At 48.8% G+C, this 14,907-nt stretch overlaps 1 protein-coding gene across 1 annotated transcript in view; it reads left to right on the forward strand.

The window, feature by feature from the left end:
* Positions 1-7,133, forward strand: part of sntb1 (syntrophin, basic 1) — a 134,286-nt gene extending 127,153 nt beyond the window's left edge. The window contains exons 7-8 of the mRNA XM_038810327.1: positions 1,262-1,452; positions 6,437-7,133. Coding sequence (XP_038666255.1) covers positions 1,262-1,452; positions 6,437-6,529 — 284 coding nt within the window. The 3' untranslated portion in view covers positions 6,530-7,133. The remainder of the gene's footprint in view (positions 1-1,261; positions 1,453-6,436) is intronic.
* Positions 7,134-14,907: the final 7,774 nt, after the last annotated feature.

The raw sequence follows: 14,907 nt of genomic DNA on the forward strand, positions 1-14,907 counted from the left end.
CTAGCCCTCTTGACATGAATGCTAACATTGCATTTGGCTTCTCAACTGCCGACTGAACCTGCACATTAACCTGAAGAGAATCGTGAACAAGGACTCCCAAATCCCTCTGTGCTTCTGATTTCCTGAGCATTTCCCCATTTAGAAAATAGTCTATGCCTAAATTCCTCCTTCCAAAGTGCCTAACCTCACACTTTTCCACATTGTATTCCATCTGCCACTTCATTGCCCACTCTCCTCGCCTGTCCAAGTCCTTCTGCAGCCCCCTTGCTTCCTCAATACTACCTGTCCCTCTGTAAATCTTTGTATCATCTGCAAACTTAGCAACAGTGCCTTCAGTTCCTTCTTCCAGATCATTAATGTATATTGTGAAAAGTTGTGGTCCCAGCACAGACCAATGAGGCACACCACTAGTCACCGGCTGCCATCCTGAAAAAGACCCCAAAGAAACGTGAGCACCATGCAATGAGATAGCGTGAACTATCACAAACCGATCAGTCTTGCATTTCTCAAGGTGAATCTAAATTTAAACAATTCCAAATACAAAGATTGGGGATGAATTTCTTTGCTTGCTGTATGTAAATGAGAGTGAAAATATGTTCTTTTTGAAGCATTTACGATGCATTCAGCAAAGCTGGGGAAAAGTTTTGTCCGCAGAGTGGGGTCCGCTCTTAGTGGAAAAAAATAATTAATTTGCCCCCTCCCACGGGAGGGTGTGGTTTTTGGGTGGGTTGGGGAATGCTGATACTCAGGGTATCACACAGGTGTGGGGAAGGTTGGCTGGGCCAGAGGGTCTGTACCTGTCTGTCATTGTTCATATACGTCCTTAAGCATTAGCGTATTGAGTCTTTGCGTTAACACAAATTCAAAGGCCTGGAGCAGCATGTCGGGAGGAATATGTTTGTTAATTATGGAATTTGACTGTTGTTGACGAGCCCAGTATTTATTTCCCACCCTTAACTGCCCTTGAGAAGGGGGTGGTGGGCCATCACCTTGGATCGCTGCCGTCCATGTGATCTGGGTGTTGTTTGAGAGGGAGTTCCAGGAGATTGTCAAAGCAACAGTGAAGGAACGGTGATAGGATTTCCAAATCGGGTTGGTGTGTGACTTGGAGGGGTTCCAGACGTGCCTGCCTCCCGGGTTCCTCTGGGTGGTCGGGGGGGGGGGGGGGGGGGGGGGGGGGTTGTGGGTTTGGAAGGGGCTGTCACTAAAGATCTTTCTTGCAGGTAAAAAGCTGATAATTGTGCTGTCCCTCTTTTCACAGCGTGTACCTACAGGACCCAGGAGTGCCTTCTGACCATTCATTATACAAATGGGTTTTCGATCTTGAAAGATGGACAGGAAGGAAGCTTGCCAAAGCTGATCTGGCAATATTCCTTCGAGAAATTAAAAAACTCCTCGGATGACGGGGTGAGGATGCTCTTTCTAGACTTTGGCGGAAGAGATGGCGAACTTGTAAGTATCCTTGGTTGTTTCTGAATTGATATTTAAGAATAAGGGCGGCAGGGTGGTTTGCCCTGCTGCCTCACAGTGACAGGGACAAGGGTTTAATTCCAGTCCCTGTGTCTGTCTGGGTTCCCTCCCGCATGTCCAAAGATGTGCAGGTTAGGTGGATTGGCCACGCTAAATTGTCCCTTAGTGTCCAAAAGGTTAGGTGAGGTTACAGGGTTAGGTGGAGTGGGCATAGGTGCGGTGCTCTTTTGGAGTATCGGTGCAGACTCGATGGATCGAATGGCCTCCATTTGAATACAGTGACGTTGAACAAGGAGTGCCTGATAATTGCAAAGATCGCATATGTACATCAGGCTTTCTCACACTGTGCACGCACTTTCCCAATTGGATTGAACAGCAGTGGTGAACATCAATGTGGAATTAGCAAAAACTCTGAACCATACCCTAAGGCAGCGTTTTTCAAACGTTTTTTCCGGGGACCCACTTTTACCAACCGGTCAATCTTCGGGACCCACACCGGCCGACCTTCGGGACCCACTCCGGCCGACCTTCGGGACCCAACCCGGCCGACCTTCGGTGCCCACACCGGCCGACCTTCGGGACCAACACCGGCCGACCTTCGGTGCCCACACCGGCCGACCTTCGGGACCAACACCGGCCGACCTTCGGGACCCACACCGACCGACCTTCGGGACCAACACCGACCAACCTTCGGGACCCAACCCAGCCGACCTTCGGGACCCACGCTGGCCGACCTTCGGGACCCTCGCTGACCGACCTTCGGGACCCACGCTGGCCGACCTTCGGGACCCACGCGGACCGACCTTCGGGACCCACGCCGGCCGACCCTCGGGACCCACGCTGACCGACCTTCGGGGCCCACGCTGGCCGACCTTCGGGGCCCACGCTGGCCGACCTTCATGACCCAACCCGGCCGACCTTCGGGACCCACACCGACCGACCTTCGAGACCCACACCGGCCGACCTTCGGGACCCACTCCGGCCGACCTTCGGGACCCACGCTGGCCGACCTTCGGGGCCCACGCCGGCCGACCTTCATGACCCAACCCGGCCGACCTTCGGGACCCACACCGACCGACCTTCGAGACCCACACCGGCCGACCTTTGGGACCCACTCCGGCCGACCTTCGGGACCCAACCCGGCCGACCTTCGGGACCCAACCCGGCCGACCTTCGGGACCCACGCCGGCCGACCTTCCTGACCCACGCCGGCCGACCTTCAGGACCCACACCGGCCGACCTTCGGGACCCACACCGGCCGACCTTCAGGACCCACACCGGCCGACCTTCGGGACCCAACCCGGCCGACCTTCGGGGCCCAACCCGGCCGACCTTCGGGGCCCACACCGGCCGACCTTCAGGACCCACACCGGCCGACCTTCGGGACCCACGCTGGCCGACCTTCGGGACCCAACCCGGCCGACCTTCGGGGCCCACACCGGCCGACCTTCAGGACCCACACTGGCCGACCTTCGCAACCCACACCGGCCGACCTTCGGGACCCACACCGGCCGACCTTCGGGACCCACGCTGGCCGACCTTCGGGACCCAACCCGGCCGACCTTCGGGACCCACACCGGCCGACCTTCGGGACCCACACCGGCCGACCTTCGGGACCCAACCCGGCCGACCTTCGGGACCCACGCTGACCGACCTTCGGGACCCACGCTGGCCGACCTTCGGGACCCACACCGGCCGACCTTCGGGACCCACGCTGGCCGACCTTCGGGACCCACGCTGACGACCTTTGGGACCCACGCTGGCCGACCTTCGGGGCCCACGCTGACCGACCTTCGGGGCCCACGCTGACCGACCTTCGGGGCCCACGCCGGCCGACCTTCGGGACCCACGCTGACCGACCTTCGGGGCCCACACCATCCGACCTTCGGGACCCACGCTGGCCGACCTTCGGGACCCACGCTGACCGACCTTCGGGACCCACGCCGACCCACCCTCGGGACCCACGCTGGCCGACCTTCGGGACCCACGCTGGCCGACCTTCGGGACCCACACCGGCCGACCTTCGGGGCCCACGCTGACCGACCTTCGGGGCCCACACCGGCCGACCTTCACGACCCACCATTTTCTCTTACCTTGCTTGCTGCTGACAAAATGGAGGAATCGCAGTCGCACCCAAAGCCCGTGATGTCGACGTTCGGGGGCCGTGACCTGCTCTCTGCCTCCCTTCAGGCACAAAGATTACATTGAATTGAAAGAAAATCTTCTCCTGCGTCTCCGATTGGGCAAATTCGCACCCAACAGATGCAGCAGCCGGGTTTTAACAATGCCTGCTGCAAGCGGCCTTCAAACTGACGGCCACGACCACGTAAAAAAAAAATGCGGGCGCACTGTGCATGCGCACCAATGAGAGGGCATGCATGCACATTGCGCCCGCATTCTTTCTATATGGTCGCGGTGGACATTTTGAAGGCCGCTTGCAGCCGGCATTGGTGAAAGCCGGCTGTTGCACGCGAATTTGCGCGATCGGGAGCTCTGTGATGGATGGCTCCGCGACCCCCCCTGACACCGCAGGTCGCGACCCCCACTTTGAAAATGCCTGCCTTAAGCTGCTAACTATAAATGACATGGATAAGGGTAATTCCTGATCATCTGTTTTTCTCTAATTGATGTCTATTCCAAAGTGATCTAAATTTGGCTTGGGTTCAAAGTAACAAAATGCACCAATGCTGCTTGGAAAATAAGCTACCACAAATGAAACCAGTTTGAAATTGAGACATTTTATACCACAGGGAACTTGTACAAGAGGCAGTCACTCTAATACGCGAGAGAGATGAGGGTCTTCAAGCAGGAGACATCCAACAACTACAGCTGCGAGCTCCATATTGATTTTTATAGACTGTTGGTTAAGAGATTAATCTTCACCACCACTCTCACTTCAGTTTCAGCTACGTTCTGCTATTGCCTCATGGTTCAGTGGGAGGGAACAGAGTCGTGCTTTCGAGTCAGAGAATAAATTCAATGCATACTCTGGGGATTTTGTAGGTCCCTGAATAATCTCCTCTTCTCCCCCGAGTACCCCAAGGGCCAGAACCCCACCGTCTGTTCATTCAAAATGTTGCTGTCCGTTTCCTAATTCACACCAGGTCCTGTTCACCGGTCACCCCTGTGCTGGCTGACATAAACCAGCTCCCTGTCCAGCAAAAAGCTCAACTTTTAAATTCTCATGCTTGTTTTTGAATCCCAGAGTGGCATCAACACGCCCACCTCCCCCCCCCCCCCCCCCCTTCCCCCTCCCCCACATCTCTGATCTCCTCCAGCCCTACAACTTTGACAGCTCCACACTCCTCCAAGTCTGGCCCCCTACACATCCCTGATATCTCTCACGGCACCATTAGCAGTCCTAGCCTCACCTGGCTGGGTTCTAAAAAAACTGGAAATTCCTCCCTACCTCTCGTTGCCCCCCCTGTCTTTTAAGACACAGCCAGCAACCCAGTTCTTTGACCAAGGTTTCGGTCACCTGCCCTTAACAGCCGCATCTGTGGCTCAGTATTATATTTCTGTGGGCGCTCCAGTGAAGGGGGCATTTTAATGTCACAGGTGCTATATAAAGGCAGGTTGTTGATGAAAGCGACAACTGATTTTGAAATGCTCTTCATTGATAGCAACAATATGAATATGGAGTGAGCCACTCCTATTGTGATGGGCAGTTAAATTCTGTATCAGCGCAGGATATTTTGAAGACATCCAACAAATTTGCTGATTTTTGCCAGGTTAGGAGTCTTCCTCACCAATATTGCTTTGGTCAGGGGCCCAGTTTAACATTAGCACTGCGATTGAAATGTGGCGATGGAGAGTTGTGCTTCCATTGGTGTTGCAAAATAAAAAGAGAAACTCCTGGAAATATTCAGTCCGTCTCGCATCATCTGTGGAGGGAGAAACAGAGGAACGTTTTGAGTTAAATATGGCTCGTCTTTGAAACCGTAGAAATGTGACGGGTTAGATCAGGGGTGGGCAAACTACGGCCCGCGGGCCGCATGTGGCCCGCCAAAGGTCTTTATGCGGCCCACCAAGTCATTAAAAAAAAAAAAATTTTTTTTTTAAATTTTTAATTTTTTTTAAGGTTAATGGGGGGGCTGTTGGGTTACTTACTGGTATAGGGTGGATACGTTGACTTGAGTAGGGTGATCATTGCTCGGCACAACGTCGAGGGCCGAAGGGCCTGTTCTGTGCTGTACTGTTCTATGTTCTATATGAGGCGCCCAGAATCACAACCGGGTGAAGTAATTATTTTACTTAATATACTATGCGGCCCTTTAAAATTGTGAATTTCTGAATGTGGCCCTTGCACGGAAAAGTTTGCCCACCCCTGGGTTAGATACTTTATTGTGTGAAAGTACTGAGGGGAAGGAAGAAAAGAGGGAGGGTCTGAGATAGGGTAGAGGGTGGGAGGCACTAAGTGACAAAGATGACATAGAACAAAAGGGGCAGTAATGATTGTGATAAAGATGTCCAGAGTGAGTGCGAATGGCAGAATAATGACCAGCGCTGTCCAAATGCAAAATACATAAAAAACAAGAGGAAGAATGGCAAAAAACACAGAATAAAAATGGGGCCAGAGTTCATTGTCTAAAACGATTGACCTCCGTGTTGAGTCGAGAAGGCTGTAAAGGGCTTAAATGAAGGTGCTGTTCCTCGAGCTTCCTCTGAGCTTGACTGGAACATTGAAGGAGGCCGAGGACAGAGATGTGAGTGCGAGAGGAAGGTGGTGATTTAAAGTAGCAAACGACCAGAAGAATGAGGTCATGCATTCAGACTGGAGAAGTTCCGCAAAGCAGTCACCCGATCTGCGTTTGGCATTTTAGAGCATGATTAGCCATTGATACAAAAGTTCAAAAGGTTTAATTTCAAAACATGAGTAACTTTCCCTTTGATATAAAAAAAAGTTTACTGCCTGTTCTGTAACTTCTCTTTTAAAGTCTGTTCTTCTCTTGTTCCCCTCGTCTAGCAGCTGGATCTTCACTCGTGTCCGAAACCGATTGTTTTCATCATTCATTCTTTCCTCTCGGCTAAGATCGCACGGCTTGGCTTGCTAGCCTGATATGGAAAAACTTGCAGATTGAAGAAACTCTTCCTGAGAAAGGGGTTGTTGTACAGAACTGGTGCATAATCAGCCCGAGAGGGGAGAGGAGGGAAGGAGGGAGCATCGCCGTATGGAAAGGAATGTTCAGTCTTCAATAGAATCAAATAGTTTATTTAATGGAATAGAGAAAAATAATTGTAACATTTTGAAGCAAACTAGGCACTTCACTGCTTTTGAAACAAGAAGCAATACTTTGAGTATTGCTGAACAAAATAGAGGCATGTTATCAAAGCTTTCCATCACGAACTCATTAGGACAGATGCAAAAATGCCAAATTTCAAAGAATGCTTCTTGCATTCTGATGAGTTCGAGATTAAAAGCTTCAATAACATGTCTCTTTTATTCGGCAATACCTAAGTTGTGTTTCTACCTTTCCTTTGTGATGCTGTGAAATGTCTTAATTTTTACAATCATCATCTGTGCAGAAAATCTTAACACCTGTTCCACAAAATTCAAAGACTTAAGTAGAATCACAGCAATGCTGTTGATGATTCCTATTTGCCTGCTGTATGAGGAAGCTCTCCCGTCGAAATTTTCCATAAAATTTTCCAGGTCTCGACAAGGCTGTCAATTAATTTTTGTGAACATGTAAATTGAGAGCTCTGTTTAAAATCACATTGCATGTACGGTTTTTTTAAAAGAAAAGAAAATGGAAATTCGTCATCATTTTAAAATTGGTCAAAGGGGAAGCAATCGAGTTAATAATGCTGAAACCTCCTTACTGCCTCCCAATTGGAGAGTTCTAACATTGCCTTGTGCTGGCTGAATCTTGGCTTGTGTTAACTTGCCTCACTAGCAACAAGCCAATTTCTATCCTTCAACCAACATCACTGAAACAAACACAGATTTTCTGGTCACCATCATATTGCTGATTGTGGGAGCTTGCTGTGCACAAATAGTTCCCTGTTCCTATATCACAGCAGTGAATACACTTCAAAAAAGTGCCTCATTGATTGAAGACCACTGTGACGTCCTGAGGTTGTGAAGCAAAGCAAGTAAATACAAGTCTTTCCTTAATAATTTGAAACATTAAAAAAATGTTTTTTAAATTTAGAGTAGCCAATTATTTTTTCCAATTAAGGGGCCATTTAGCGTGGCCAATCCACCTACCCTGCACATCTTTGGGTTGTAGGGGCGAAACCCACGCAAACACGGGGAGAATGTGCAAACTCCACACGGACAGTGACCCAGAGCTGGGATTCGAACCCAGGTCCTCAGCGCCGTAGGCAGCAATGCTAACCACTGTGCCACCGTGCTGCCCTATCATTTGAAACATTACCATAAACCTTTGCCTCGATCCGGGCAGCACGGTGCTTAGCATTGGGACTGCGGCGCTGAGGATCCGGGTTCGAATCCCAGCCCTGGGTCACTGTCCGTGAGGAGTTTGCACATTCTCCCCGTGTTTGCGTGGGTTTCACCCCCACAACCCAAGAGATGTGTAGGGTAGGTGAATTGGCCCCGCTAAATTGCCCCTTAATTGGAAAAAAAATAATTGGGTGCTCCAAGTTTTAAAAAAAACCTTTGCGCCAATCATCCATCATATTTGTTGGGTTCTTGCTGCTGGTGAAAGGGCTGGTCAGTGATCAAAACAGCTCCACCTAAAAGCTGTAATTCCTTGCAAAGAATATTGGGGGGGGGGGGACTCCTGGAGGTGCGTGAAACCAAGTGGTTGGGTTCGTCCTGGTGTAGTTTTGCAGAGGGAGGAATTGTCGTTTCAAACTGTTCCCATTGGGTGGGCAATGAGTCCCTTCTTTGCCCATTTTGCACCCCATGTTTGATATTGCTTTCCGTTAACCATCGCCAACCCACTGTCACCCGGGCAGGAACAGTCGTCACAAACAAAAAAGACCCCTTATTTCGACAGGGATCCATTTCAATTGGCAGGTATTTGTCCATTTGTCATTTCAATAGTAATCAGAGTGGTCAGAGTAGGACCCACCACCCCCAGTTGTAAAAGGATAGCTTCTGATAATGTGGTGTGTTCAGTTGCTGTGCTTGTGATAGAAAACGATCGTGTATATGCGCGTGCAGGAAATAAGAGCAACAGAATTAGGTAAAAGGAAGCGAGAGGATGGAGCTTTGCATCGTCAGTATAAATATAAATAGCGGGGCGGAGACTTCCTGCTCGCTCCTTTCCCGATTGAAGTTTTGTTTGTGAGTCGGCTCTCTCTGTGTCCAAACAGAGAGTATGGTTTTTACAAAATCCTGCTGTCATCTATGAACAATTTTTGTACAAATGAGACAATTCCTGATGCCATACAAGTTCAAAAATTTTGCTACTTTTCTCTGCGGGGATTGGAAAACTCCTGGGGGGTGCGTGAAACCAAGTGGTTGGGTTCATCCTGGTGTCGTTTCGCAGTGACATCAATAACGCTACACTTACTTCTAAATGCTTTAGTTTTTACACTTAAAAATGAACAATACTCAACTGATCAGATTTTATTGCATTTTTTAAATTAAGAAAGGGGGCACATTAGCGCCTTTAGCAGGTCAGCTGGTCATTTTACATTGTCAGTTCCCCAGTCTACCGCCCCCAAAATGTTACAGTCGTTCTGGACATGATAGTGCGTGGACTTACTCAAATGAATGAATTCTCTAGGTTAATATTCTTCAAACTAGGGTTAGTTTTAACCATTAGTCACGGGTCGAATAAACTTTTAACATTTCAACAGAAGCCAGCTGCCTCTTTGCAAAAATGTGTAACGTTGTGTGTTGCATACAAGCCTGCATACTTGCAAACTAGCTGTTCCACGTTAAGCTTTCTCGTGAAATTATGGGTACAGGGTAGCAGGGTACAGGGTGGGTGCAAACGAAGAAAAAACCTGGTGAAGACAATGCGCTGAATAGTGGGATCAGCACGGTTTGGAATAGGGCTTGGATCTAAGTTTCTTCAAAATGTATGAACTGCAGAACAAGCATCATATTTCAGGTGTATTTACAGGGCAAGATGGAAAAGTATTCTCAATAAAGTCCAATGCATTAAATATAATTTAACACTGGATTTAAATTAACTGCCCATTACTGTATGTCACGTATGAAATATATGAAAGTCTCCACAGTCCCGGATGACTTCTTTCCCCTCGGACAGAGAGAGCTGACTGGTGGTGGTTTAACCTGAGGGTCATCACACCTCAGAACAGGGGCAGGGTTGAGAATGCTGGGCCTTCATAAATAACCTCAGCCGGTACGGGGATTGAAACCCCGCTGCTGGCCTCGCTCTGCATCATGAACCAGTTGTCCAGCCCACTGAGCTAAACCAGCCTTGAAATATATAGACAAGATGTTAAAGCTATTTTAATGTTAGCTGGAGAGATATTTTAATGTTAGCTGGAGTAGTGCCATACTCCTCCACCATAATGAACAAAGTATTTACCTCTTCAAATATTCTGCACTATACTGACAATGACCCTGTTCGATACTCAGTTTCTTTAGAAAGTACAAGATCACAAGATAAGAAAAGAATAAGGCCATTCAGCCCTTCTTCCTTTATCCATTAATGAGTAGCACAAATAACAAAAACCCAGCAACAAAATATCTGAAGGTGCTTCACAGGAGCAGTTAGCTGGACAGCTGGTCCGTGATGCAGAGCAAGGCCAACAGCAGAGGTTCAATTCCTGTACTGGCTGAGGCCCTTCTCAACCTTGCCCCTTGCCCGAGGTGTGGTGACCCTCAGGTTAAACCACCACCAGTCAGCTCTCCCCCTCAAAGCACCCTATGGTCATCTGGGACTGTGGCCATTTTACTTCATAGAACAAAAGTTGACACTGAACCACAAAAGGGGACACTGCAACAGGTGAGCAAAAAGTCCGGCTTTCCCTCAAAGGGGCATCAAGCATTGCAGATGTAACAGTTTCAGCTGTAACTTTCACTTGAAACAGTGCAGTGACACACAAGCCCGAGAGAAATAAAATCTCATGAAGCAAGACTGTTTAATTTAGAACTTCCTCCACCTTCCTTCCCAATTGGATTACAGTTAAACCTGTGCACAATAATCATCATTTTCACATTTATAAGTAGCCATGAAACCAGAGCTTTTAGCTGTTCAAAGGCTCTGTGAGCATTCAGTACATTGGACAATGCAGCTGTATAATTCTGTCAGTAATCATTATCTTGATAATTAAAAAATGGTCTTGCTGAAAAATACATTTTGTCAAAGCTTTTTGTCTTGCACGCATCAGGACAGTCATAAGAGTGTATTACTGTGTGCCGTCCCCGCCCCATCCCCCACCCGACATTTGTATTGTTGTCATGATGGGTGCTAGACGAAAAGCTTCGACAAAACCTATTCTTTGGCAATACTCAAGTTCTGTGCGACCAAAGGCTTTGGTGGATTTTCAAGTACACAGAGAGCTGAAAATGAACTTTGCATCCATTTATGTACTGCTTGATGAGGACTTGTGATTCTTTTGAGATTTCAACAATTTTTAAGTAACTTTATTAAACAAATTACAACTTTGTTGGAACTTTATCTGCAACGCACTAAGTCAAGCTCGAGCACGCAATTCCATCCTGCAGCAGCAAAAACAAACAATAGCAACAGTACAGAAACAGCACTAATTATTTTGCAAAAGTGAGATAACATTAAACGTTACTGCTACATTTAATCATTAGCAGATTTTAAACATGCCTTTTTACTTTGGCCATCCACACAAATCCAGACTTCAAATTATTTATATTATTCTCTCAACCTTTAATAGGCTCTTTTAACCCTGGGTCAGATTGTTAAGTTTACATCTGTGTTATAGGTTTTATATAAACATGCACAGGGAGTCTAGTTATCTGTGCCAATCAATCTGTGGGTTCATTGTGTTTGTGGCACTGCCCCAATGTGTATGGATAAATGTGAAAGATTAACATTGCTGACAAGGTGACTCGAAGATAGGGGGCGGGATTCTCCAATAATGGGGCTATGTCCCCACTCCAGCGTCAAAACGCGGGCGAGTAACTCTCGATAATTAAAAACTGGTCTTGCTGAAGAAAGTCCAGAGTGATTCTCCTACCTGAGGGGGGCTAGCAGGGCCCCAGAGTAGCCCTCGCAGCTCCGGCTGCCGATACTTACAGTCGGGGGTCCGCGCATGGCAGCAGCCTGCGTCGGCTGCCTCGCGCGTCATGGCGGACACACACCACGGACCCCAAAAAGATAGCCCCCCCCCCCCCCCCCGAGATCGCGCGCGCCCGCGGATCGGTGCCCCCGATCGATAGCCTGGCCATCTGTGAGGCCCCACCCCGGTGAAGGATCCCCCCGCCCCCGACCAGGGTAGCTGCGGACTCTCACCGAGTTACCGACGGGTGAGACCATGAGAGACCCACGCCGTCGGGAACTCGGCCAGTTACACTTGGAGAATCGCTGCGGGGGCCTCTGTCAATGGCCTCCTACCTGCGCCGCGTAGACCGCGCGCGCGCGCGATTCGCGGAGCTTCTCCAGGGACCGAAGAATCGCGGGAGCGGCGTCGCTCCGGATTTCGCTGTCAATGCCCATTTTCCGCCCCGCGCTGATCACAATTTCGGCACGGGGTCTCGGAGAATCCTACCCAGGATATATTGCTCAATTCCTTTAAAAGCATTGCTGAAAAAAAAAGTCAAGCACAGAAACTGGGGTTTCGCGTAGCTTTTTAATCGGGTGATTCAAAGTGAAACTGCAAGTCTCACAGTAAGTGTAACTTCTTCAAGGTTAGCAGCGCTTTGTGATTCAACAAAACTTTGGAGAATGTGTTTGCGGTTGGAGTATGGAGGCAGCCATCTATTTAAAGGAAAGGACATTAAATGCCACCGTGAGGCAATTAAATTAGCATTCCTGCTATGCCCTAATTGCTGTTTGATCTATTTATTTTTCAAAAAATTGCCTTTGGCAACACATCAGAGGCTACGCTTTCCTAAGATGCAGGTCAGTTAAAGGCACCCTCCAGGGGCTGAACGCTTGCTAATGGTACAAGGCCAATGTAAACTGTTTGGGTTTGGCAACAACAAAACGAGACGATTGTCATTTTTGTTCCATTGCAGCCTACGAGAACAGGATTGGCAATATTGTAGATCGAAGGGACTGAATACAATTCAGAGTGGGATGGGGGGGGGGGGGGAGGGGGCGGTCAGTGAGGGTGAAGGGAATGGGACAAAGGCAGACAGAATACAATAGGTAGCACAGAAAAAATAGATTTGATTTTGAGGTCAGAGAAGATAATTAAGAAGATACCCAGAGAAAATGAATGAGCCGGTCGAGCACGCTGCGTAATTGCCAATGATCCTCTTTCTGAGCAGGTATCAGTGTGGGACTTTTTGTTTTTAAATCTGCACAACAATATAGGCCCTAAAGTTACACTGCATCAGCTTGAGTGAGCCTGAATGACAAGACCATCAATCAAATCTACGAGGGTGGTGGAAGCGAAGGCAATGAATGATTCCAGAAGGATATTGGATGGGCACTTGGGCGAAATAAACTTGCAGGGACACACGGATACTCTCCCAACCCGCCCGCAGTGGATTTCGGGGCGGGTTGGGAGAATCTTGCGAGAGGCAAGAAGTTAGAAACGCACCCCCACCCCCGGCAGCTGGTGTAAGCGCCATTTACATCTCGTGAATGCTTATTAAAACTACTGGCATCCCATCAGGCCTTTCAGTCTCATGTCACGCCAGCGGGAAATCACACCGGCATCAAACCTGATTGCTAATGAGTGATGGGCATGAGGCAGTCCTCAAGCTGCCAGACTTTTGGGGGTGACTGCAACAACTTCCTGCCAGTGTTGAGCTGCTCCTGATGCGCTGTTCACCACTCTGCCAGGGCAGCCCGGTTCCTGTCCTCCATCTCCATGCCGAGCTGGTCTTCATGGACAGGACTGTGCTGCTGGAACCCATTGGACCCTCTTGTGTCACGGAGTCAGATCAATACTGCACCTGGGGTAAGGGGATCCCTCCCAAATCCCCGGCAGCCACACATCGACATCTGTCCGAACAGAACTAGGGAACTCGTATGGCTACCACAACAAAGGTCCAAAAGTTCGGCGAGGGGTAGAGTGAGAGGTGAAGCCGAGAGGTGGGGGTGTGTTGCCTCATGAAAACAGGAGGGCAACATGGAAGGAGAATTGTGCAAGAGGGGAGGGGAAAGGACAAGGTCTCAGAATGGCAGGCAGAGGGGCAAGGAGGTGACTGGCAATGCCGAACAATGCAAGGCAGAGGGACTGGTCAATAATTTTACGATTTTCTATATTTTAAAAATTATTCCAATTGAATTTCTAAAACGATCACATAAATAAATCAGGCATCAGGTGAAGATCAATTCTATTCTTACTCTGGTTTTTATTTTAAAATGTAACATTGATGAATTCACTTTTCAGATTCTCAGGTTAAGGGAAAAAGCACAAAGCCGATGTAGGTTCTGGCTTGCTGTTATAGAGAAGGCTAGTGCCATTGCAGTGAACAGCAGGATTAAAGATCGTCAGGAAAGTGAGCAGCATTGAATCAGGCACAGAAAATAATTTAAAAGGCGATTGGAATTTTTACCTTTAGAAAACACTGATCCAGCCGCAGCTGGTGCACGGTGACCAATTCTGGGCTCTGCATTTTAGGAAGGACGTGATGGCTTTAGCGAGGGCACAGAGAAGATCTATGCACATGACCCCAGGGATGAGGGTCTTCAGATGTGAAGATAGGTTGGAGAAGCTGGGGTTCTTCTGCTTTCAATGGAGAAGGTTGAGAGGGGGTTTGTTGGCAGTGTTCAAAATCATGAAGAGAGAACGCAGCTAGACAGAATTTGTCCCCGTTTGGGGGGGGGGGGGGGGGGCCCGAGGACAAGAGGGCAAAGATTTAAAGTAATTAGCAAAAGATGCAATGGCAACGTGAGGATAGAAATGTTTTATAAAGTGAGTGGTTAGGATGTGGGATGCACAGCCCGCGAGGGCGGTGGAGGCAGATTCAATTGTGGCTTCCAAAAGGTAAATTGGATCCGGACAGGAAGATGCAAAACTCCCAGGGTTATGGGGAAGGGAATTAAATTAGTGGAGTTGCTTTTGCAGACAACTCGTGTGGACATTGATGGGCCAAATGGCATTGTTCTGTGTTGTAACCATTCTAAGATTCTATTGTATGAATGATAGCTTTACCTCGAGGGGGCTGGGATGCAAAGGGGTGGAAATGATGAGACAGCTGTACAGAACTCTGGCGAGGGTCCATCTGGGGTAGTTTGCTCAGTTCTGGGCGCCGCACCTCAGGAAGGATTTAATGGCCTTGGACAGGATACAGAGTGGATTTACCCGTGTGTTAGTGGGGCCAAGAGGGTTATACTATGCAGACAGGTTGGATAGACTAGGCCTGTATTCTTCTTAGTGTAGAAGATTAAGGGGCGA

Source organism: Scyliorhinus canicula, chromosome 10, assembly GCF_902713615.1.
Source record: "Scyliorhinus canicula chromosome 10, sScyCan1.1, whole genome shotgun sequence".
NCBI classification, from domain to species: domain Eukaryota; kingdom Metazoa; phylum Chordata; class Chondrichthyes; order Carcharhiniformes; family Scyliorhinidae; genus Scyliorhinus; species Scyliorhinus canicula.